The sequence below is a fragment of the Panulirus ornatus genome, chromosome 71, assembly GCF_036320965.1.
Source record: "Panulirus ornatus isolate Po-2019 chromosome 71, ASM3632096v1, whole genome shotgun sequence".
Classification (NCBI taxonomy): Eukaryota; Metazoa; Arthropoda; class Malacostraca; order Decapoda; family Palinuridae; genus Panulirus; species Panulirus ornatus.
This window is the reverse complement of record NC_092294.1, coordinates 11,812,762-11,838,632: the sequence shown is the minus strand read 5'-3', so window position 1 is coordinate 11,838,632 and position 25,871 is coordinate 11,812,762. Positions and strand designations below refer to the sequence as shown.

General features: G+C 40.9%; 1 protein-coding gene and 2 long non-coding RNA genes across 3 annotated transcripts; 2 read left to right on the top strand and 1 right to left on the bottom strand.

The window, feature by feature from the left end:
* Positions 1 to 3,278: 3,278 nt before the first annotated feature.
* LOC139747917 (uncharacterized) lies at positions 3,279 to 4,884 on the top strand. The gene is made up of 3 exons (XR_011712465.1): positions 3,279 to 3,650; positions 4,130 to 4,253; positions 4,752 to 4,884. It is a non-coding gene; the product is annotated as an uncharacterized lncRNA (long non-coding RNA).
* Positions 4,885 to 5,561: 677 nt separating this feature from the next.
* LOC139747916 (uncharacterized) lies at positions 5,562 to 18,611 on the bottom strand. Its single transcript, XM_071660383.1, has 13 exons — positions 18,529 to 18,611; positions 17,404 to 17,476; positions 15,894 to 17,262; positions 15,403 to 15,509; positions 14,718 to 14,830; positions 13,286 to 13,422; positions 12,797 to 12,931; positions 11,317 to 12,000; positions 10,087 to 10,249; positions 9,647 to 9,767; positions 8,962 to 9,100; positions 8,460 to 8,593; positions 5,562 to 8,307 (listed from the first exon to the last, which is right to left on the bottom strand). Exons 2-13 carry the CDS (start codon positions 17,461 to 17,463, stop codon positions 8,137 to 8,139), a joined length of 3,333 nt encoding a protein of 1,110 aa, XP_071516484.1. The 5' UTR covers positions 17,464 to 17,476; positions 18,529 to 18,611; the 3' UTR covers positions 5,562 to 8,136.
* Positions 18,612 to 19,876: 1,265 nt separating this feature from the next.
* On the top strand, positions 19,877 to 22,404 carry LOC139747938 (uncharacterized). The gene is made up of 3 exons (XR_011712480.1): positions 19,877 to 19,928; positions 20,807 to 20,967; positions 22,348 to 22,404. It is a non-coding gene; the product is annotated as an uncharacterized lncRNA (long non-coding RNA).
* The last annotated feature ends 3,467 nt before the right edge of the window (positions 22,405 to 25,871 follow it).

Here is a 25,871-nt window from a genome sequence, read left to right as displayed (position 1 = left end):
ACCATGTCATCAATATCATCATTCTTTCCTTTCAAGTGGTCACCACTATAATGAGGCTGGCTGTCCTGCTGCTGTTCCTGGTGTCGCTTGTGACCCTTGGCATCATCCGGGTGAGTATAGAGAGAAGACGAGCATCTACGAAAAGATATAACTGAGAGACAGGGATATCACGTAGCGTTCACCACATATGCTGCTTGTTTGACAATAATGCTATTCTCTGCTGAGAGAGAGAGAGAGAGAGAGAGAGAGAGAGAGAGAGAGAGAGAGAGAGAGAGAGAGAGAGAGAGAGAGAGAGAGAGAGAGAGAGAGAAGCTTTCCCTGATGTTAGTAGTGTTGTGTGCTCCTGCAGGAAGCTATAGTGACGGAGGAGGGCGAGGCCTGGCAGGCTGTTGGGGTAGACGATAGTGCTACATCCTCGCGGGTAGCCAGGGCCGCTGGCAGGGCCAGGAACCCTTGGCTAGTTGCAGAAGACGCTATAACCCAGGCCAGAAACCTTCGGCCAGCTCGTACTGATACCACTGGCAGAAGGAAGCAACGCCAACGTAAAGCGGCGAAACCAAAGAAGATGAAGACCAGAAAACAAAGGAAAGAAGAATCGAGGACTCCAGACAAAGGTAGAAAACTAAAGAGGAATCAAGATGGGAAATCTAGAGAAACAGCTAACAAAACAAAGATCAAAGAGTTAAAGACTAAGAAAGGAACTGGTAAACGGATAAGAAAAAGACCAAAGGAAGCTGTCGTTGACGTGCGCCTCAAGATGGCTCGAGAAGCTGCAATACGTGCCACAAGTAAGTCATTGGTCAGAAATCTTACTGTTATTCCTATAGCAATGAATTTCCAGTCAGCAGATCGTGTCAGCATTTATTTTCTTTTTCAATGACGTGAACACGGCGGTACGACCCTTGCATATGATGGCGTGACTTATTAGGGTCATACCTTAAATTCTAAGATCTCCGGGACCATCTGACCAACCCTGATCTCCCTGGAATATCAGAGTTCCTTAACTTCCTTGGACCACCCAAAGTGACTCTTGATCTGTCTGAAAGTATTCGTTGTGACCTTTGATATCGACAGGACCATCCACAGTGACCAATGACCTTCTCAGACTATCCATAGTAACTTAGTGACTTCTGGCTGCTGCATCATCCTCTGGTGGTCATTGAATCTTCCTACGACCGACCCCACGATGACTCTTGTCCTGCGAACCCCTTGGTCTTTTCTCGACCATCTTGTCCCGGCCGATTTTTTCATCACTTCTGATGATTTTGTCTTGCTACCACCCCTGAAGACCTCATAACCTCCCTGTGATTGCTTAAGGACCTTTACCTTTCCCATAATCCCTCAGTGACCTTATATCTACAAAGATTTCCGTAGTGCCTATTGACTATGTGATCCCTACTAGTAACACCTGACCTTCTCCATGGCTAGTTATAGCAAGGTTGTGTCTGGGTTCTTCATGAGAGATCGTAACCTCAGTCAATCCTACCCTCAGATAGATCATGTCCTCCTCGTGACCTCCCTCTCACATCTGAGCAACTCTCTGACTTCCAGGTGACATGTTATTCCTTTATATCGTTATCTTGATCTCTTTCAGAGCTCCTGGAGGTGTGTTCATCGACCTACACCCTGAGCAACAAGGAGGCTGTTATCATCTACTCGGACAACACTGGCCAGAGGGCAGTCTGCAAAAGCATCCTTAAGGTAGGTCTCCATCAATACTATACCAATACAGTAGAGTTCTTGAATAGTTTTATAATTTGAATATTATTTACGCGAGAAACCTGTTGCTCAGTTTTGTATATAAGCGTATTCTGTGAGAGCAAAAAATTTCTTGTTATCCAGAGTCCGTCCGGCACAAAAATCGGGTTCGAGTGTCCCCAGTTCAACTTGAACCCCCTGGGCTGCAAGAAAGAGAAGATCATTATTTCAGGAGACGTCGAGAGTCGAAAGACAAAGTAAGTCGCCTGCCTTCAGTATAAGAAGCTTTTTACTAAAATCAGTTTCAGATAGTTGTTGATATGCATGGTAGGCTCCGCTGTCATGGGCCGGGTGTATCACCTGCAACACTTGACATTGCCTACATGAGCCATGAAAGATGATGTTGCTTTCTTTGGCTGCGAAATCATTTGCTAATACATTTATATACAGACGCGTACATAGGTGCAATTGCTTTACCCTCTTCTGTGTAGAACTGGAATCTGTATATTAATGGCTCTTGTACAGATCTCAAACTCTGACTCCGAATCCTCAACAGGAGGACCTTCTGCGGGGCGACTACGCTTGAAAGACTTGTCCTGGAGACCAACGTGCTGACGCTGCAGTACAAGAGGAAGGAATGCTCTGGAGGCTTCGTCTGCGTCGCCTACACCATAGAAGGTGAGTTCTCAGTGGTCACCAGGCTGTAAACCCTGCTCTTGACTGCTGGAATAAAGCAATGATGCTGAGAACAATAGATACAGATGTCTTTACTGAGAAACGCTGATACATGAAAGGCTATGTGTTTATCTGACGGCTGAAAAACAATACTGACACAAAATGACTATTACTTTAGGTGCTTTCTTCATCGGTCATGGTTAGAGTTCCTTTTCTCAATCCATATAGAGGTTTACCCTTAATCAGACATTACCAGTGCAGCAGCAGCAACAACAAGCACCAACTCAATTTGAAAGTACAAAACCTCATTAAAAAAGTATCATAGAACACTTTCTACTACACTCATGTACCAAAGAATACCTTTTACTCCACTCAAAACAGATGTTGAAAGTATTATACAAAACCTGCACTACCCACGACATGTAAATAATGTATTATACAACACCTGCACCCATCTATACTGAGTGATACTTGGAGACAGAGAACTTTCATGTACTGTTGGTACACTCAGGTAATTTGACTGGTGACTATATATTCAGGTGACATTAAGGCCCTTTCAGATAATACGTAAGATAATTCTCTCTTTCTGAACCAGTCAGTCCTATTGTTTTGTAAGATGTCATTTGTTTCACGTCCTCAGAGAGTGTGTTCTCCTTATACATCCATCGCTACAACAGAAATCGTATCAACTGTGGCTTAAAAGATTAAGTGTGGTCAACATCTGTAGTAGCTTAACAGGTCTTGTGGTATTACAGGAACGGAGATTGCGACTGCTAGACCTACAGTTACAACCCCGGCCCTCTGCTCTATCACGAGACCTTACTGTGGTAAGTGATCTTACGGTGAACGATACCCATCAATCTTGCTTCAAGGGAAAACATTTCTCTTTTCAATTATCATTTTTACTTCCTCGTCAGTCATCGACCCACTGGAGAGGTCATCACCACTTAGAACTCCAGGGATGTGGTTCAAGTTGCAATTGAAAAAATTCTTCATCTTATTTTCTCATATTATGAGTCTGTTTATCATGAAGTGAGACCTGGAGAGACTGCTTCTCCATAGACGGCTTTCCCACTCGTTTGCGTCTTTGACGGAGCGTTGTCCTGTCCTACAGACGGCTGCAGGGTGACGCCCATCTCAGTAAAAGCCGACAAAGTGGTGAACGGGGACGACGCCTCACCTGGGGAGTATCCTTACCAGGTGTACCTCAGCGGGTGTAGCGGGTCGCTCATCAAGCACAAGTGGGTCCTGACAGCGGCCCACTGCTTCCATCGAGGGTAAGGTCATCACCAAATGCTTCCCTCGAGGATAAGGTCACTGGCCGCTTGGAGATGACTCTGCTCCTCCTACAGTTCCGTTATCCTTATCAATATTGGCCAACGACTCAGGAGCAGCATGAATGCTTGGTGTGGTCATCTAAGACTGTGCTTTCACGAGGTTTTTCTTGATGTCATGAAGTATTATGTTATCCATTACCAAATCTAAAAGTATATATTGATCACGAACGTATTATTGATCACAAATGTATAATTGGTCACGAGCGTATTATTGATCACAAACGTATAATACAAAACTTATATGAACGCACCCGTGTTTGTGTTTATACTGGCAGTTATGTCTGCCTATAAGTATGTTTATATCCACATTGTCCCTCGTCTGTCTGTATGTATACATCTATACAGAGAGTGTGCTTCCTCTTTGCATGATTGTATCAATACAGACATCCATATGTAATGGCCCCCATCTTTGCCCGCAGGACGAGCATAGTTGGTCTGGAAGTAATCCTGGGAACCATCAGCCTCAAAGAATTGGATGCCGAATCACTGGTGGTTCCCGCTCAACGCATCATCATCCACGAAAACTTTGACGAAAATAATTTTGTAAGTCACGAAGTATATATGGAAGAATTGTAGCTTAACTGTTCCGCTCATGGGGCCCTCACTTCTTAACCCTATATTTCCATGGTACAAACTATCAGATTTCCCAGTTTTATCAGCAGCTTACTATCTGATCATCCTACAACACTAGCCGCCAGTCAGTTCTTGATAAGGAGTTCTCTTGACACTTGAGCAGCTTCCCCTTGCGTGTCCCAGATTTCATAGTTTCCCTGGGCAACAGAGCAAGCCTTTGTCATCGCGGTCGTAGATAGTAATGCAGTGGCTTATTCTTCCTTCCTTTCCTTTAGGTTCAAGACTCTCCCATCTCTCCCTGTGGATCATCTCCCTTAACTCTGGCACTGCTATCCACCCAAACCATTATTCATACCCAGCTTCACACTTCCTTTTGCTGTTCGTGTCCATCATTCATTCACCGTCACGTGCACGACTCAGTTGTTCATAACAGCTGCATACCTCATCCAGCTGCACTCCACTCCACAGGAAAACGACATAGCGCTGGTCGAGTTGTCTCAGAAGGTGACCTTCACGGACAAGATCAAGCCCATTTGCTTGGCCTACGAGGAAGACATCCCCTTCTGCGGCAAAGCTGTGGTGACAGGATGGGGCGTTCTAGAATACGGTGAGTTGCTGAGAACGGAAATATCCCCTGTGGCAAGGCTGTAGCCCTGGATCTGGGCACAGTAGAGCTTTGTTCGTGAAACAAATGAGACGCCACCACACAGCATGGCAGCTGGGAAAATGTTGTGAGGGGGAAACATTTTCACAAAACATGTGTTTCATAAAATAACGTATCATGGGATTCATTCTCACGATATTTGAAAATGTAAAAGTCCTCTCCCCAGATATACATAATCTTTGCAGACAAGATACACCTTATCGTTCACAGATACACTCCCTTACGTAATATACCACAAACAAACACTCCATGACCAAACATACTAAAGACTAACACACTGCCTTACTAACACGACCATCACTAACACAACCTCTTCTACAGACACCCTCGACTTCCCAGAAGTGCTACAGGAAGTGGAGCTAGACGTGACCTCTGACGAGGTGTGTAGGAAGCTGGGAAGAGCCGACCCAACTATTTTCATTTGTGCTTTGACACAGTTCAAGGATTCCTGTGCGGTAAGTTGTGGCTCCTCATTCCTGCATCACATCTTTTTCCTCAGATGTAGGTTGTCGCTTGTAAACAGTACCTTTTGCCACATGTATCTTGTCAGCAACAAAAGCTGTGTGTGTTGAGTTACGTTGCCACTACGTCATGTATTGCCTCCAGGGTGACAGCGGAGGCCCTCTGGTGGCGAGGACCTGCGACGGACGGTGGGTCCAGGTCGGTATCGTCAGCCATGGAGTTGGCTGCGCCTTCCCCAACGCCCCGGGTGTTTACACCCGCGTGCCGGCCTACATCTCCTGGATCAACTCCAACACCGGATCTGACACCTGCTAAAGTCCTCTATACCACTTAAGCGCCAGCTTACGCCGCCTGTTCAGGGCCCCAGTGTACCACCTTAGTGTTGTTACAAAAAGAGAGAAGAGGTATAAGGACGCTGCCTGTAGAGAAGTAGTGCCAGTTATAAAGAAATGGAAAAGAATTAACTGCTGGGAAGGGCCACTTACACCTCTTGGCCAGCCACTTGCTCAGAATCCATCGTACCATCTACACCATCTGAAGCCGCTTCAGATCCTTTCATTACCATCTAACACCACCTACAAAGATTCCAAAGTACCATTTGCTGAGGCTCTGATGCACCATCTTAGTGCTCTGCAACACCTTCTGGCTCTCACACATACCAATGGGTTAGTGTGACACCATCTGGCACCAACACCTGACGCCATCTGACACCTTAATGACACCATCCTGCACCAAAAATTATGACGCCATCCGTTTCAACACTTATGGCTCCATTTGACACAAAGCCATCTGGTAACAATACACCATCTGACATCAACACTTATTACACCATCTGACACTAACACTTGTGACACCATCTGATATCTCGTATGACACCATATGGTACCAATACTTATGACATTATAGCACCAATATGTATGACACCACCTGACACCAATACTTATGATCTCATCTGGCACCAACATGTATGACATCATCTGACACCACCTAATATATAATTTAGCACCAATAAGTATGACACCATTTGACACCAATATCTGCAGTATTTGACACGACTTCTTATCTAAGCCCTAATATTATCATCTGTCTTGTTCACATTTATTCATCACAGTATCATGGCACATATATTCTTAAATAGTCTCCTAATTTTACCACTATTCTGACATATAGCTCTTATACAGTATACAACACCAGATTAATAGTTTATAAAAGATACAACACCACATCAATAGTTTATATCATTATTCGTAATGCATTTCTTTTTCTTATTTACACATATAGTGCTGCTTCAGCTACAAACACTCTGGTGTGATTATCAGCAGAGTGTTGTATCATTAAATGTTGTATACCATCATCTTCACAGGTGAAGTTCGGCAATAAGAAACAGCTCTTATGTGTAACTTATATTTAATCTGTATCATCAAATGCTGAAAAAGAGACACAAAGTTTCACGTGGCCATCACATGACGGGGTCTGGTCATGTTCCCGTCATAATTGAGTGTCTGATAATAAATCAACTTTAGAAGAATCACTTGTAGATCATTTATCATGAAATGTCACCCTCCACCATTCACTGGCGTTGTGTAAAGTGATGGCACCACACCCAGGTTTCATTTCTTCATGTAGCATGAATGATGCAATTGTTTACAAGAAAATATGTGGTAATTACATCATATACAATGAAAGACTTCCTCAGGGGCCATGGGAGAACCCTGTGCTCACACCTTTGGTAGACGTGTTAAAGAATATTTGCTTCAACACATGAACTCCTGTGTCTTCTTAATGACGTGTGTGAGTACAGTCATGCACCAGTCGGGTCTTACACAGTAGTGGGAGAGGATTCTGAGGCTTCATCTATTCCTGGTTGGAAGAACCAGGTCCTAACCTCAGAATAAAGGATTATTGATCAAAGCTGAATCTTTTATTCAATCTTTTATTTATAATATCATCTCTTTTAATTGCTGATTATCTCAAACTTACAATTATCATGGTGACAGATTCATCAAAAACATCAAGATGATTTCGAGAGTAATTCGTGCCAGATGCAACACGTCCGCCAGGAGGCACCACTGATCTCTCATGCTGACTCTAAAGATCTATATGAAGCTATCGGGGAGAATGGGATTAGCTTCCCCGTTTGTGGAGAGGGAGGTGAGAGGTTACCAAATACTACTAGTGGATGGAATTTTGGGGTAGTCTTTCATTGGCTGTGGTGTGAATTCATGCTCTCTGTAATAACTGTAATGTTGATTAATACACATCCAAAACCATGTTATTTCCCATTTTCCCCACAAAAGGATATTAACCTTTAGGTAAGATAAATCACGCTGAATCTCGTATCATTTTTATACTGTATGAAACTTGCCACATAACATAGCAGTCTATAGTGTATGTTTAGCATAGGTTAGAATTAACAGATTACAGTAATTTCACACAGCCAAAAGACGCAGTTGTAGTGGACATGAAGCCAGGTAGCTAGACGTGGCAGGACAATGATGCGACTTGAAAAGGGAAGTACATAAACCCATCTACAAACTAGGTAGTTTAAATGATGTAAAAAAAAAAAGAGCTTTGGTAGGGATAGAAGCGAGAAGATATCACATGATTCATGTGATGGACTACGGCTCCAATGGGTAGGGGTAGGTCAGATGGTGTGAAGTGGATCTCAGGTGGCATAGAAGGCGTTAACAGGTGATGTCCGCTAGAATTAAGGTGGTACAGTGAACGCTAGCAGGTGTTACCGCCGGTGATGGAGTTAATCCAGGAGATGTAGACCGGCACGCGGGTGTAAGCACCAGGGGCGTTGGGGAAAGCGCAGCCAACTCCCTGGCTGACGATACCGACCTGGACCCACCGTCCGTCGCAGGTCCTCGCCACCAGAGGGCCTCCGCTGTCACCCTGGAGGCAATACATGACGTAGTGGCAACGTAACTCAATACACACAGCTTTTGTTGCTGACAAGTGACACGTCGATAGCTAATAGTTGTTGTTAAGCAACACCTAATGATGAGGGAAGGGATTTGCAGCAGGAATAAGCGTTCATCACTCACCTGACAGGTGTCTTTGCCCGGGGTCAAAGCACAGATGAAGATGGTTGAGTCATATCCGCCCAGCTGGTTGCACTCCGCATCGGAAATGACATCCAGCTGTACCTCCTGTAGTACTTCTGGGAAAATGTTGACGCCTGCAAGAGGGTAATTGTGTTAATATTCATTCCGTTGGAAGGGAAATATTGTACTGTGGTTATTTAGTTACCCATATGTTCTGTAAAGGGGAAAAATCTTTCACTCGTACGTAACCATCTCTTAACCATGCTCTACTTCTACAACTTTTTTAATGTTTGTATGCTCTCCGCAATAACCATGTCTTTTAAAGAAATGTTCACTGTCTACGTTAACGAACACATTTCAAAATCGTAAAGGTTTCAGGTCGGGCAAGCTAAGCTGTGGTGTGTGTGTGTGTGTGTGTGTGTGTGTGTGTGTGTGTGTGTGTGTGTGTGTACAAAGGGAAGTCAATTCACCACCGAAAATATCTCCCTCCTCGGAAGCTCACCAGACTGCAGACGTCCCCATCCTGTAGCCACGGCTTTGCCGCCAAAGGGAATGTCTCCATCCTCGGCCAGGCAGATGGGTTGAATCTTGTCAGTGAAGGTTACCTCCTGAGCCAACTCGATCAGCGCTATGTCGTTCACCTGTAGTGAAGATGAAGTAATGTAGTTGACAGTGAACAGAAGAATCTTGGAGACAGTGATGATGTATGTCTGATAAGTGGTGAGATGCTGATGAAATGTGATGGAATTCTGCACCACTAGCTAGACCATGCAATACTCGGCAAGCTGGTGTTGGTAACTCGTGTGTGGGCCGTTTTGATAACTGTTATTTCCCCTTCACCTCGAAGGTTTGGAACTCTCTACCATATAATGTCTTTCCTAATAACTATGACTTGGCTCATTTTAAAAAACGGGGTTTTCACTTCCTCCAAAATTCGTAAATGCTTTTCCTTGTCTCTTCTTTTTAACTTTCATAACCCCGATATGTTCAGTGATAAGAAAAAAGTTGATTGCTATCAATGGAGGTGTGAAGTTGATGATAAGTGATGGGGTTATGTAGCTGAAGATGTGGTCATGCAGGGGATGGTAAGTGATTGGGTCGTATGGTTGACGATGAGTGTGAAGGAAACTGGGGACACAATCCCTTATAGCCAAAGTAAGACATCATCGGGTTCGAGTGCCACTCACGTATGTGGCGTCGTTGTAGTCTGGGTGGAGGATGATCCGCTGGGAGGCTACGTCCAGGTCACCATCCTCCTCCCCTTCCCGCCTCAGGCGACCTAACCTCACCGTCAAAGTGCTCGGGATACTGTCCGGGGCAGACCAAAATCACGCTTACTAGCGGGCTAAAGTTATTCACATCAAACACGGACACAAGACATTTCACGTTTCTACATTTCTACATAGTTCTTATGTACATAAATTTTGTAAAATTCAAATATACCGATTAAAAAAGATAGTATAGTTGACGTCATCTAATGTAATAGATAACAAGAGGACGACAAAGAGATGGCAAAACTCCAGATCAATTTTACCTAAGCGGGAAGCAGGAGGGATGCGACCTTACCACAACGGAAAGAAGTGGATGGTAACCTTAAGGTAGTAGGAAGTAGGGGTAGTGACCTTACCCAGCATCGAAGCAGTGGGCGGCTGTCAAGACCCATTTCCTCTTAATGAGCGACCCGCCACACCCGCCGATGCTCACTTGGTAAGGATACTCCCCCTCGGAGGCGTCTTCCCCGTTCACCACCCTGTTGCTTCTCACCGAAATCGGCGCCGCCCCGCACCCGGCTGTGAAGAAGTTGCTGGGATATCTAAGAGTCATAGGTGATGTGTAGAATTGAGGGAAAAGAAATCTAAATCGTTGCCCTTGATGTGTACATACAGCCACCTTCCCTTTAGTCTACCAATCTTAGCATTCGCACACTCACTCTAAAGGCCTTCCTCACTTCAGACGAGATACGAAATGCAGTCTTCCCTGGACTGAACTTGTGGTTACGTACCGCACACTCTAGACTTAGCTTCACTTATGAAAAAGCTTTCCAGTCGTTCACTTTCTTCATCTGTACAGTCATTCCCTGATACCTTTGTAACACTATCTCTCTACTTACCAAACTTCAAAGCTTTTGCTTAGAATTTCAGGAATTCATTAGCGCAATAAAATACCAGGAGTATCCATATATACTAAACCTTCTTCATTAGAACAAGAGTACCTGGTATGCACCAACTAGATCTCCTATAGTCACTAAACTTGGATGACCAAAGCGAAGCCATCCTCTCATTAAACTGTTCTCTCGATCATTGTCTTTCATTCTTTATAGGTTGGTAGGCTGTCTCGTCATTAATCTACGGAGAACAGTGTTTGCTCTGTAGAACAAGTCACGTAAACCTGACGCTTCAGCAGAATTTCAAAAGCCCACATCATCGACAACAACACACCCATTGTTGTTCACCTTCCATTCACCGTCTGTCACCAAGGTACCCGACCCGCATCTCTCAGCAACTGCGTCATTTTCCTTGTACACCGCTTTTATGTGCTTCATGTCCCCTTTTATCATGTCCCTTTCAACCTCATTCTGACTCCGTTTATTATACTTCCCTAACTTTGTTTTTACTCTTCATTTACCTCATACCAGAACATTGCTCAAGGTACGAGGACTTCATGCTGAAATGCTGTAAGAGTGTTAGTGACTCCCTACCATCGTCACGGGTGACTTCATCCAACACTGATTCCTCCACCATCAGTAAAAGGAACTGATCCATCCATCACTCACACGAGTCGAGGGAGTTCATCAGCAAACAGCCAAGCAAGATATTTTGATGCACTGCAAATATGAGGGGAAAGCTTAGTTCCTCACCACAGAAGGGCCTTGTAATGCTGCACGAACTGCTTCCAGTAGAGGTTGTAGTTGTCGTTGTTGTAGTAGATGATGTAGTAGTCGTAGATGTTGTTGTAGTAGATGTTGTGGTAGATGTTGTAGTAGATGTTTTAGTAGATGTTGTAGTAGTCGATGTTGTAGTGGTCGATGTAGTAGTAGATGTTGTTGTAGATGTTGTTGTAGTAGATGATGTAGTAGTTGTAGGTGTTGTTGTGGTAGATGTTCTTATAGTAGATGATGTAGTAGTTGTAGGTGTTGTGGTAGATGTTGTTGTAGTAGATGATGTAGTAGTTGTGGGTGTTGTTGTGGTAGATGTTGTTGTAGTAGACATAGTGGTTGTAGGAGTTGTAGTAGATGATTTAGTCGTTGTATGTGTTGTTGTAGTAGATGTTGTAGTAGATGAAGGCTCTGACGATGTAGTTGAAGATGTTACTGTGCTGGATGAAGGTTCGGTTGTAACAGTTGAAGGTTTTGTTGTGGTTGTCGACTGCTTTATTGTAGAAGTCGAAGGCCTTGCTGTTGTTGTTGTTGAATATTTTGTTGTGGTTGTTGTACGCTTCGCTGTGGTAGTTGTAGGTCTTGTTGTTGTTGTTGAAGGTGCACCTGTGGTCGTTGAAAGCTTCGTTGTCGCAGTTGAAGGTTTCGCAGTGGTCGAAGGAGCTCCTGAAGCAGATAGATGATCCATTATAGTGGCTGAAGGTTTTGCTGTGAGACAAAAGTTGCACGGTTGCAGAGGGTGCTACAGGCGTTGACTGCAACTATGTTGTAGTGGCTGAAGATGTAGATGGAAGCTCTGTTTTAGTTGTTGGTGGTGATGTAGGTATAGATAAAACATTGTAGGGGTAGATGGAAGCTCAGTTCCCTGAGTGGATAGGAGCTCTATTCGAGGGAATACTATGTTGAATGATAACAGCAACATTCAAAGTTTGAGGTAAAATGGATGTGAGATTGAGAAAAAAAACAGGGATCATGGCTGTAAAACAGACAGTTGAAAAACAAACTTTGCTAAGTAAAATGTACAGCATCATGTCTGTAGAAAATGCATATATAATTGCAGAGGAATTGGTCATTGAAACAAACCCATGGACAAGGTATTATTGGCCTTACATGTTGGTAAGAAGCAAAGAATTCAAATGTATACCCAAGAGTTCCAAGAAGCTTGGTGTTCGGGCCTGTTGCTCAGATTGAATAGCGATCAAATCACTTACCTGCAGTGGCCATTTCCGTCGCCTGGAGAAGGACCTGTCGCTTAGACTAACTTCTGTGTCTAGACCAGTCACCTGGAATGGCTGTAGAGGTTGGATCTGTCACATGGAGTGACTGTACACCACCAAACATTCACCTGGAGTGACTGATGACATCGGGCTCAGAATCACCGGGTACGTACATGGTGCAATGGGAGACCTGAATCATGACTTCTCATAGTTGCCATGATCTACTCACTGATCAGGAGAGATACCTGTCGATGTTGTTCCAGCTGGAGAAGTTGAAGTGGTTTTCTTAACAGTTGTTTTCGTAGTTTCCGTCGTTGGTGCTGTGGTGGTCCTCACCAGCAGGGGTGTGGTCGCTGGTGTAGTGATTTGTGTTGGTGGATCTTTAGGAGGAAGTGTTCTTTTAGCATTGACGGTATTAGTCCTTTACGATTCAGGTATCAGGCATTCCTTACGATTTAGGTATCAGGGATCCCATACGATTTAGGAAGTCCTTAAGATTTAGGTATCGGAAATTTCTTACGATATAGGTGTCAGGGATCCCTTACGATTTAGGTATGAGGGAATCCTTAAGATTTAAGTATCAGGGATTCTCTATGATTTAACCAAAAAATGAATTTGTTGATATGAATGTTGGTACGGAATGGCATCTCTAATAAGAAAAATGTATCGTATGACAAACTGAACAGCTTTCCTGAGCCAACAACGAAACATCTCGGAAATGGTAAGGAACTCACCTCCTAAAGTGGAAGCCACGCACAGGAACCCCCCAGAACACTCCTTCCGCCTCAAAGTCTTCCTCTTGTACTTCACCTGTATCTGGTTGGAGTCAAGGACGACACCGAAGGGACTCGAGTCACTGCAGAATTTCGCCCTGTTGTTACGTAACGAATGTTTATTGATCATGAGATCGTCAAAAAAAAGTTTTCGACTGTACGTACATTGTTGTTGTCTGCACATAAAACATCTCAAGAGAAGACCAGATGCCAGAGGTCCTAGCTATAATATATTACAATAAAAAGAAGAGATGGTCCGGAGATGAACATAAATTATTGGAAAGATGTCCTTGATATTAAAACAAATGTCAATCTTCGTTGACCTTTTTGCTTTCTCAAGAAATCATTCAAGAAATAGCGAGTCAAGTGAACTGAACATGCAGGACATTACCGTAAACCAACACTTATAACTCACTGGAACATTTGCCTCACACGACGTTGTTGGCGTCAGACAAGATCTCACGTCTTGGGCCAACATGATAAGATAATAAACAATTATGGCAACATAAGATGTTTACTGAAGGGGTCTTGATGAAGCTGTGGTCAAATGGCTCGGATTTGGTCGAGTGGTTGGAGGTGTGGAGCTGGGGGTCCAGTCTGACTCAGAGGTCATATTCTGCTTACCAAGGCCCTAAACAGATTTCCGGAGGCTGGCGCACGTCTCGCGGGAAGATCTGCTACCCTGCCCGAGCTTCATATAATCACAATTCTAGATCAGTTTGTCGTCTAATTCTTTTTTTATTCATTAATGTAATCATAAGTACATTGAGGTGTTTGGCTGCATACGTTTGATTTCTCATCGGTACTTCTCACTTTACTAAGATTGTTTTTTATTGATTTATGCTAGCTGAGATGGCACGTGCAACTGAGGCCCTAATCAAGGCCTGAGCCAGGTGCATATTTTATCGACCAACCCTTTGAGGTGGTTGAACAGCCGAGTTGACTGTGGACCGACTGTCGCAACCAGGATTCGAACCTCATACTCGACCCTGGAGGACCGTGAGTGCTTCATGGTCAGGAACGCTAAATGCCACACCACGGAAGTCATACACGAATTATTAAATCATTTGTGATAAAACGAAATGTATTATGTATGAAAGAATGCAAGTCCATCCTCTGAGTATTTGTCTGACAATCACTCGGCTTCCAAGTCTTGGGTGGCGTCATTCTGCGCATGTTTACGTGAACCTTGCCTGACAGGAAGCCAATCAGACGTTCACCTTTTTATGAACGGTTCAGTTGCTGACGTGTTTACAATGTGTCTGTACAATTTATCTTACAATAGCTAATAGCAGATCCAACGAAAACGGGGCACAGTGTTTGGTGTTCTTGCCATCATCTAAAACATCTAACTAGATAATAATATCATCATCATCAAAGATGGTTCACATACTTCTGTTTACGTCCACTGATGATCGAAGTCATGATCAGCTTCTCTCTCTTGCAGCCAACACTGTTGAGATTAAACTGGGGGCACAGGAAGAAGATCTGTGTGCCATCCGGGCTCTGAATGGAATCGAAATGTGATTATAGTGTTACACGTCTGCGAACATGGCTGTCTACAGAAATATTTTCAAGCAGATGACGCAGAACACGTTTATAGGAAACTACCTTTGACAGTATAAGTCAACAGAGTAAATGAATATATGTATGTGATCTTAACTGCAAAAACACATTTAGTTTCGATGTTAATTACTAAGAATTTAGTTTTAATTTCGTTTTGGTAACTATTACCAAGACGTTGCTATGTGATATCTATCATACAGACCACCAGTGCCTCACATAACTGTCATACAGACAATCAGTGTCTCACATAACTTTCATACAGACCACCAATGCCTCACATAACTGTCATACAGACAATCAGTGTCTCACATAACTTTCATACAGACCACCAGTGCCTCACATAACTGTCATACAGACGATCAGTGTCTCACATAACTGTCATACAGACCATCAGTGCATAACACATCATACAAACTACCACTGTTATTTACACTTGCCATTATCTTCACACAGCTTGGGTCTGCACTATTCCTAAACCTTATGGTAGCAGTGAAGCCAAGATGAAACCATACCTTCAGTTTATTCTTACAGGACGACTGCCTGCCAGTGTTGTCGGAGTAGATGATGACACTCTCAGCGTAGGTCATCTCGTAGGATCCCCAGCAGTCTCCCAGGAACACTGGACATATGACTATGGTTACCAGCCATCATGGGTCACACTTAAGATAAGGTAAAGGTCACCTCAAATGTTGTGAGAGGATGAGAATCATGACTATGTAATGGGGAGGTGAATTACCACCACACACACACACACACACACACACACACACACACACACACACACACACACACACACACACACACACACCTAGACTGTCTATGGCTACTTGACTATCACTTGGAGTTCAGATGGACCACCCTCTTGGAATTACCATGACATTATAATCGTATGAAAAATATCAATTGTAATAGATTACAAAGGATAATATAAGCAAGTATTGTCAGACTCGGCTTAACATTATTCAGACCCAAAATTTAATATCTATAAGTTGGCCCAACTCACCTACGTCCTCTATGTCTTGGCTTGCCTCTTGGCTCCTCCTGTGCCCTCCATCGACTGCTAATTCTTCTGTTTTTTTGTTCTTGTCCTTGTTGTCGTCACCTGACTTCGTTTTCCTATTTCTATTCCTTGTCTTCAAACTGAACTGTCTTGGTCGTGCAGGACCCTCTGCTTGCTTTATTATTTCCTTTGCTTTAGAGCTCTTTTTTGTCTTAAGCATTGTCTTCCCCTGCCCTTCCTTGTCCTCCCGTTTCTTTTGTTTTCTCCTCATCTTATCTGCTGTTGAGGACGTCTCAAATTTCGTTTTCTTGGATTTATTTGGTCTACCATTCTGTTTTGTTTTCTTTGATTTTACGTTCTGTTTCGTTTTCTTTGATTTTGCTTTCCCTAATATTCTTTCATTCTTTGATTTTGATTTCTTGAATTTTCTTTTTTTCTTTGATTCATTTGATTTACCGATCTGTTTTTGTTTCTTTCTTCTTAATTCCTTTGATTTTCCTTTCCCTAATTTTCTTCCTTTCATTGATTTTGATTTCTTTAATTTTCTTTCAAACTTTGATTCATTAGGTTTTCCGTTCTGATTCTGTTTCTTTGATCTTATTTTCTTTAATTTTCTTTCATTCTTAGAATCATTAGTTTTTTGTTCCTTCTTTAACTTGCGTCTTTTTGGATTTCTTGGCTTCTGTTCATCAAGCTTTGAATTCATTGACATTTTGGACTTTTTCATTCTCTCTTCTTTCCTTAAGCTTTTTGCCTTACCTGTTGATTTTCCCATTTTCTTACTCCTCTTTATAGAACCTTCCTTCCCTGCCTTCTTAAGCTTTTTTGTCTTTCGTTTTCTGTTTGTTTCAGATAGGTTTAGTTTCCTTCCTTTTACAGACGTTTTCGTTTTTTTCCCCTTTCGTTTCTTGGATCTTTTAGTTTCTTTCTTCTTTGGTAATCCTTTTTTATTTGATTTTCGTGAAAAAGATTCATTTACGTTTTCCTCCCCTTTATCGTTCTTTGGTCTCCTTATCATACCTTCCCTCATTTGTTTTGATGTTTCCATCTTTTCTGGCCTCTTGGACTTTCTCAGTTGCTTCTGCTTTTTCGATTCCACATCTTTCTTTAGTTTCCCTGATATTCTTCCTTTTATACGTGTATTCTGTTTTCTATTTGCTGTAATACCTTTCTCCTTTTTTTCTCTCACTTCATCTCTGTCTTTATCCTTCACTGCGCCCCTGTCATTCTCTTCATATTGCTTCCCAATATCATACCTATCTTCTGCTTGTCTCCTCTTCCTCCCAGCATGAGCGTCAGCAACAGCAGACGCAGGGTCTTTGTCGACTGGTGAAGGCTGAAGGAGTTCGTCCCTCTTGAAGGCTTGGGACACCTGTGAAAAGAAACCACGTTATATTCAACATAGTGCTCTCTCTCTCTCTCTCTCTCTCTCTCTCTCTCTCTCTCTCTCTCTCTCTCTCTCTCTCTCTCTCTCTCTCTCTCTCTCTCTCTCTCTCTCTCTCTCTCAACTCACCCTGGCAAAGTCGACTACCGCCAGGGCGGACACCAACAGGAGCAGCAGCGAAGGCCGCATCACCTCGTCTGTCCTGAAAAATTCAAGAAAACTTTCAACAAAGATCATTTTCACGACACCATCTTTATGTTGATTATTCCTTGTGCATTAACCTATTGTGTTTTGATCATTTTACCACGATTTCATCTTTAGAATGATCATTTTCTTATCATTATTATCTATCTATCTATCTATCTATCTATCTATCTATCTATCTATCTATATATATATATATATATATATATATATATATATATATATATATATATATATATATATATATATATATATATATATATATACTCACAAATATTTCGTATATCTCCAGTTCCTTATTTGGTAATCAGCTGCAGGTGTTTGGGTTGCCCATAACACTTGTCTTAACACAGTAGCCATAGTCTAAGGTGACGGTTCTTGACTCTCTCTCTCTCTCTCTCTCTCTCTCTCTCTCTCTCTCTCTCTCTCTCTCACACACACACACACACACACACACACACACACACACACACACAGGTAGTTCGCTATATTCCGCGTGAGCGAGGTAGCGTCTAGGATAGATGACTGAGCCTTAGTTCAAAGGGTAAAATATCCTCATTTTGCTCTTTCCTTTAGAAAGTGATACGGGATGGGAAGATTCTCAGCCCCACGTTCAACAAGCCGCTCCTGCCCCTCTTAATCACCATGTACGACACACAGGAGAAACGTAGGCCGTATTATTTTCCCCTCTAAAACCCGTCGTGGTGCACCAAACATTCCTGTACTCTGATAAGCTTCTTCCCATTTATCTGTTCACCTCCGTACGAGAGACGCCCTTCACTACGCCCTTAGTGGACACCCTGGACGACCACTGTGACAATATGATGACACAACCACAGCCTGAATGCAACACTCACTCCACCTCAGCACTTTTCCCTCCCTCACCTCAGCACCTCTCAGTGCTCTTCTCACTCTCTGACCCCAGTACCTCTCGGTTCATCAGCGTGATATCTCTGTCTCACCACATTACCGCATCATTTCTCAGCTTTTCAAACTACGCTACTTTATCCTCTGCCAGACCATCATCACCTTAGCAGCAGAGTCTCTTACCTCAGTGACAGCCGTATCGAGAATCACTCAATCTTGGCGTAACTTGGGCTACACACACCATGTAGCCAACTGGACAATGGAGCAAGCTAGGCTGTCACCTGTACCATTATATACACACGTGAGAAACATCATTGGTACAGAACTCTCCTACCAGGTGTTCCCAGCATGTGTTCCTATCGCAATGTAGTAAGAAAATATTAGCCAGATAATTGATGTCATTCATCTCATTATAATAATTAGGTGGGACGTCATGACATGGATATTTTATTACATGAGAAAATAGAGCAGCTCTACATCAAATGTCAACCCTCTGCCCTTTTATGGTCACCATTCTGATACGTGTATGGTAATGTTGATACAAGTGTGATATGTGACATCTTACGCACTCCTCTCACTGTGGCCTCAGTGTAAGTATTTCTTCCTTCATGTGATGTTATTTTCTATTAGCGTGATATCTTATCTTGTTTTCATTATATAAACACTTTATCTACGGAGATTTGAAGTGATATGTTGAACGATGAATTTACAGCACCATGCATCTGTGATTTGCGTTTTATAATTAATAACAGATATAAACATCCCAATCATTCAAATTCATTAGCATTGCATACAAAACATATTCTAAACAGAAGTAAACAATTAAGCAAAAAATAGATTAATATTCATGCCGTACATTTCAAAAAGAAATATATCAGGGTTTCCTATAATAAAGGTAAATAAATAGAGTATACTTCCATTATAGCTCAATAGATGACACTAGTATCGCTACCCGTAAAATGGCATTTTTTAGTTTGTTTATCATATTGGAGTCTTCCTGTCCTTGTAAATAATATTTGTCCGACGACACTCGGAAAATACATTTTTGTACCATCGTCAGGTGGCGAAGCAACAAGCGGATATAAACAAATAAAGAAATGCATAAAACAGCATATGAAAAATGATTGGATAGAACTGGATAATCATTCCACTCTTATCTTCAGAATTGTCTTTAATCCATTTATATTGCTTGTCTTCCCCGTCATACCCTACTGACACAAATTTTACGAGTTCCCATATAATAATCAAACGTAAGACATTGTGTCATTAGTGTAGAATTATATAACTCAGAAAAAGTTCATATTGAAGGCGTGTGATCGATTTGGTTGACTGATTCTGTTAAGTAAACATGAATTACATTTATATATATATATATATATATATATATATATATATATATATATATATATATATATATAATATATATATAGACTGTTTTCCTGGCACTTTAAATGAATAGATAGATAAACAAATGAATATACATTCATTTGTTTACCTATCTATTCATTTAAAGTGCCAGGAAAACAGTAAATAGTAAAGTAAGCGACCACAACAACAAAGGTGTAGAAGGCCCATTGACCGACGTAAATAAATCTTTCTTTTCCAGTTGTATTCGACCATTCTCTGCCAAAATGTATTAATAAAGTAGCTTACGTATGACTAGTAGGGCAAACTGAGTGAAGTCCAACACCTGAATTTGTATATGTTGGCGCCCAGTGTTATTTTCAAGCTCGCTTTGGTTCTTCAGTTACCATGATGTCTCATTGACCTTTAACTTAATTTAGCTTATGTTTGGTAAGATTACATTAAGAGAGAATATCTCGTTCGCTTATTTGTCCTGCTTTCTTTAAAGCTTAATGAAAAGTTAGCTTTTTACAAGTTCCCGTCCAATTAATTTCACTAAATATTTACTAATGAATTTATGAGTTGCTTAATTCATATTCTTGTGTGAACGGTATAGTTTTATTGGAATTATTTGATTAAACCTCAGTAAACTTGGAAAGTTACATGGGAGTTAGTTGCTATGTTGTTAGTAATCGGAAAATGGTAGTTAAGTCCGTATTAGCTACATTGTACTGAGAATAAGAGTCTGTTTTAGTTTTACATGGTATTAATACAGTCTAGGACATCCATTGAATATTGTTTAGAAAATGGTGATGTATGTTTCATGATCTTTATACACTTTGTTGTTACTTCAGAAATACCTGCAGAAAACTGGCTTCATTTAAATGGTAAATGATATTAGATAGGGTTATAGTAGAATATAAGGGGAACTGTGGGTTTTGCAAATGTAAAAGTAGGTTGTGTGCTTAATAAAGAATATATTAAAATTCAAATATACATTTCCTCCTTAGCAGTTAAGATTTTGGTTTCTCTTATGTTTTTTTCATTATTCAAGTCAATATATACCAGTTACATTTAGGTTGTGCACTGTTAACATAGAGCTGGTGTCATCAAACAGATGATACAGTGAGTGGCCCAGCATATCTCAGCAGGGGATGTGGATGAATGCAGTGTTGAGTCATCAGCGTATGAGTACATAAGGAGAAGCTGATCCATCAATAACCACAGAGGTAGATCGGACTGAAAGGAAGCTATATATAAGGGAGCAAAGTGAGGAAGGTAAGCCAAAGGAGGGGAGCATAGAGATGAGACCCTGATGCCAATCTCTGTCAGAAGCCTTAGATATGTCAAGGGCAACTACACATGACTCCCCAAAATCTTTCAGGGATGATGCCCAGACATTATAAGATAGGAAAGAATATCACCAGTGGATCTCATCTTATGAAAGCCATACTGGTGAACAGAGAGGACTGTGATTTTTCAGGTGTTTAAGGATATAGGAGTGATAGATGTCAAACAATAGGATGATTGAGGGGTCAAAACAGTCACCCTTCTTAGGGATGGGTTGTATCAAAACATGTTTCCAAGGAGAAGGAAAAGCTTTGGTTTTTAAACAGGAACAGAACAGACGAGCATGTTCAGGTGCAAGTCCAGAGGCACACACTTTCAGTACACTGAGATGGATGCCATCAGGACCTTAACCCTTACTTGTGTCCAGAGAAAGAAGCACTTTTCGGACAGTCCAAAAAGAGATTACGGGAAGAGGCATAGGATTAGTAAGAGGAGCATCAGAGGGTGAAGGAATGTTAGAGTCATCCAAGGTGGAGTTAGAGGAGAAACAGGAACAAAGAGAGTTGCTTTTTCAACAGGAGAGACAGCTATAGTACCGTCAGGATGGAAAAGTGAGGGAAAGGTAGAGCTACGAATTTGTTAGAGATACACTTAGCTGAAGACCAGAAAGACTATCAGTGGATGGTGAATAAGAGAACACCTCGCCTCATGGATAATGTGCTTTCACTTATTACGGGCAGTGATAAAAGCTGAATGAAACATTCTAGGGGATGTCCTCTTCATGCATCATCTTGTAAGATCTTGGCTGTTTCATTAACACCTGTTAAGTCAAACATATTCATGGTGGATTTGTCATATCCAAACATTTAAAAAGTTTTACCAGACAAAAAGGTTTGAACTGCATTATTGTGCATATAATCTTTTATCTTTTAGTCTGTCTGTTAAAAGGAATTTTGAACACTTCTTATAAATCTTAAGATTAAAAGGAGATGTGATTACATATGAGAACTGTATTTCATTATGGCTTAGTCTTCAAGTTGAGTGGAAATAGAGTTTCTTAAAAAACATTAAGTAAAAGAAAATTCTCAAAATATTTTTTTTTTTATAATTGTTGTGAAACTTTTGATTTGAATAGTCTCATGTGTGGGTGGTGTGTGATTTTCTGCTTTGATACACTGAGTATGGAAAGATGACATGAAGATAACCTTAGTTTCAAGGAAATGTATAATGCTTTACTTTGATATCTAGAACATGGCTGTAATCTTTAGTTTTCAGCAAAGCTTTTTCAATCAATATGGATATATTTTTCAGCTTATATCATAATATAATGGAAGTGTTTACAATTCTCATGTGAATTTTTTCTTTTAGGTGAGGTTATGAGTTTTGGACAAACATGGCCTGGGCCCGGAGGTCCAAACTGTCCTCCCGTTCTCCTTGTTCCCTCCAGTCCTGACACATATCCTCTTTGTCAACCTTTCATCACTCCTTCTCTTCATATGTCCAGACCATTTCACCTCACCCTTTTAATGCTTTCTTAGCCACACTCTTTTTATAATCAAGCATTGTGTATCCTCCAAAATATATATATCACTGATTTTCTTAGTCTAGGCATGCATGTATTCTATTCCAGCTTCTCTTCTCATAAGAATATTATAAGAAGCTTATGATCCTTCTAGGAGATCAACTATTAAGTATACCTTTGTATTTCCAGATATAAATATGATCAGGGTGACAAAGTTTCAAGGAGTCCAGGGAGACGTTCACATTCTACTTCTCGTCCATGTTCACCAGAAAGAAAAAGGTGAATGAACATTTTTTGGAGAAGGAAATATCATAGTTGAATGTTGTGCTGAAATTTCGAGTGTAGATTTTTTTGTACATCTTCATGGTATGATAGACATAGTCAGTCATTTAGGCAGGAGCATTAAGTAGAAACATCAGGTTGAAGTAGATTGCAGGAACATTAGGTAGAAGTAGTTAGGAGGAAAATTAAGTAGGAGCCTCTAGAAACACTGTGCTAGAGTTGCTGTCTGCCGGTGACCTGTTAAGGGTGACGCTTTAAAGGCTTAGAAGCAATGCTGGGGTTCTCCAGCTATGGAGACTTGTTTGCTGTGGCCACCTTCTTGAGGAAGTTCACAGAGGGAATGGGTGTAAGAGATAGATAGATAGGATAAGTACTTTTAAGAATCTAAGAATATTGGATGAGAAGATGGACTGAAGAATGGGTGTTTAGTTAAGCAAAGCATATATGAACCTGATCCTCTGCATAAAATTGGGAATGGAGTTAATGGTGATAATCAGATACATTTTGAGTGAATTGATGTAACAGTTACAGCAAAGCAGATATGGTTGATAAGTGAGGGATGAGGAAATTGAAATTTCTTATGCAGTATGAAAAGGGAAATGAGAATAAATATTGAATGATGATATCATTATCATAATGACTTTTAGTGAAAGAGGGTAATGGAAAAGACTGTCCCCCAAAAAGGATAGTGAATACATAGGTAGTGAAAATGAAGGTAACAGAATTAGATATACCATAGTAGATGAGTTGGAAATATTCAGAAAGCAAGGGATGTGTGTCATGAGTATGATTGATATGTCAGCATTTGAGGTTATAAGAATGACAGAATTAAGAGTGTCAAGTTTAAGTTATGAGAGAATGAATGTTAGACTTTTTGGTTCAAATGCTCTGTAGAGCACTGGTACATATATACTGTACGTAATGGTATGTGAGTATGCTGGAACAAAAAACTCTGGGTGATAGAGAAATTCTAAAAGCATATTTGGATTCAGCATACAAAAATACATAAGAAACAGACTTTTTCATGGGACAAAATCTTTGCTGACCAGTGAGAAGCAAAAATAGCTATCTATCTTTCTGTCTTTGTTTATGTCTAATGCCTGTTCCCTCTGGGAACTCCATTCAGGAGGTGGCCATGGCAAAAGGGTCACCACTTATCCTGTCCTTACATGCTTCCCTTGCATACACCTTTCCATGCATTTTTTCACCATTTCTCTCCTGGTATTCTTCCACTCTACCACTCCACAATTCATTCACTTTGCATTCCCTGCCATACCACATCTCTCATACAGTCCTTCATTTCTTTCTTCATTCCATCTAGTCTTCATCCCATCTAGTCACACCACATGTTCTTCTAAGATAGCAAGCACAAGTACAGCTCAATTGAGTAAACATAGGTGCTCGGTGTAAGATTGGCTTGAGAGGCTTGTGCTCGATGCTTGTTGCCTGAGATGGTCATAAACCTGCTACCATGTTGCTCTTTGGTACCTGCCTTTAGCCAGCTAAATTTTGTTGAGCTCCCAGTCTATGCATCTTTTATATGAGCAAATGATCAATCAGTCACCCTAAAGTCAATGAAATCCTACTATGACTTATTCACATTTGCATGTAACATTCTGCTCCAACATAGATGACCAAAGCAGTCCACCATTTAAACCACCTCTTCCTCTGATTAAACAAACAACACAATATCATTTGTATACTGCGACTCCGTCAGCTTCTATTTTTTGTCCTTATGATTATGTAATGTACCAGAATCACCCCCTCATTAGATTCCAATTCTAGTATGGCACATACATGATAACTTGTCTGATTATTATCATTGATATGTGGATTATTTGGAACATATTATTCTCTCCTTTCTTGCTCTTATGATCTAAGACTACCTTCAAAATGAGACTAAATTCATCAAAATATATATTGATTTTTACTGATGTTATACCTCTATTTGATTAAAAATTTGACATGCATATGCTCTAGATTTAAACTTGACACACTTGTCATTGTCATTTTTAATACCTCACTTGCCAGCAAATCAGTCATGCTTAGTATGAAGATCCTTACTTCCTCAATATTTCCAACCCATCTACTAATCTACTATGCTATACCATTCTGTTTCCTTCATTTTCATAACTTATGTATTTATTATCCTCTTTTCGGGCAGTCCTTTCCATTAATTTCCTCTAAAAGTTATTATGATACTATCATCATTCATGATGATATCATTTTACAAAGTGCTTCATTCATAGCATCATCAAATGATTGTTGTGACATCACACAGCTTTCATGCACTTTCACATTTACTTCAGACCACTGTGACACGTGCATTAGTTCCATCATAAACCAAGACTTCCCTAAAATATTTCCTATTTGTTTTACCATATTCCTTTCATCAGTTTTAAGAATACTGCATATACCCTGATATTTTTCTGTGTAACTTTATGTCTTCTCTGATTGCATGAATCTGGTCAGTATACTCTCTTCCTTTTATATTTTCATTTTTTTTTTCTATCTTCTAGTCATACATAATTCCAGATTGTTAAATTTTCATTCCATCTTTGGTTTCATCCTTAATTTTTTTCTTTAATGGTCTGGATGCTTACAATATGCCTATCTGTGAGGGTTCCATTTCATTCCATCATCTATATCAATGCTAGACCATGCCTTATGGAATGTTTGTACCCCTTAACTACAGATTTTTCTCAGGCAAAAAGTTGTGCTTGGTTGATTTTATGATTTATTTTTGAAGTAGTTGAATAGTGCAGTATTGAAATTTGTACAGAGTGTGTGATATTTTTTAAAGATATTTGATAAGCAGGTATGAAGGGGATCGAGGAAGTGTAGAATTCAGATTCAAAGAAGGTCGTGGCTATCCTGATAAGTTTTCTGATGATGGATGGCGAGCAAGAAGTAGCAGTCGTAGGAAGCGATCAAGGAGTCCCCCAGATTTCCCATCAAGGAGAGGGGAGTCACGAAATTACTCTTCACCTCGTAGAACATCAAAGGATTCCCGTAATAGGTATATATTCTATATCTTACCATTTTCAGTTGAAAATATCAAAATCTTAAAGTTTTTCTCATACTTGAT

Excerpts from the sequence above, each read along its gene's own strand:
- LOC139747916 (XM_071660383.1), bottom strand. The coding sequence starts at position 17,463 with ATGCGGCCTTCGCTGCTGCTCCTGTTGGTGTCCGCCCTGGCGGTAGTC. Across the intron at positions 12,932-13,285 it reads CGTGGCTTCCACTTTAGGAG|ATCCACCAACACAAATCACT; the intron begins GTGAGTTCCTTA and ends TTCCTCCTAAAG. Across the intron at positions 8,594-8,961 it reads ATGGGGACGTCTGCAGTCTG|GCGTCAACATTTTCCCAGAA; the intron begins GTGAGCTTCCGA and ends ACCCTCTTGCAG.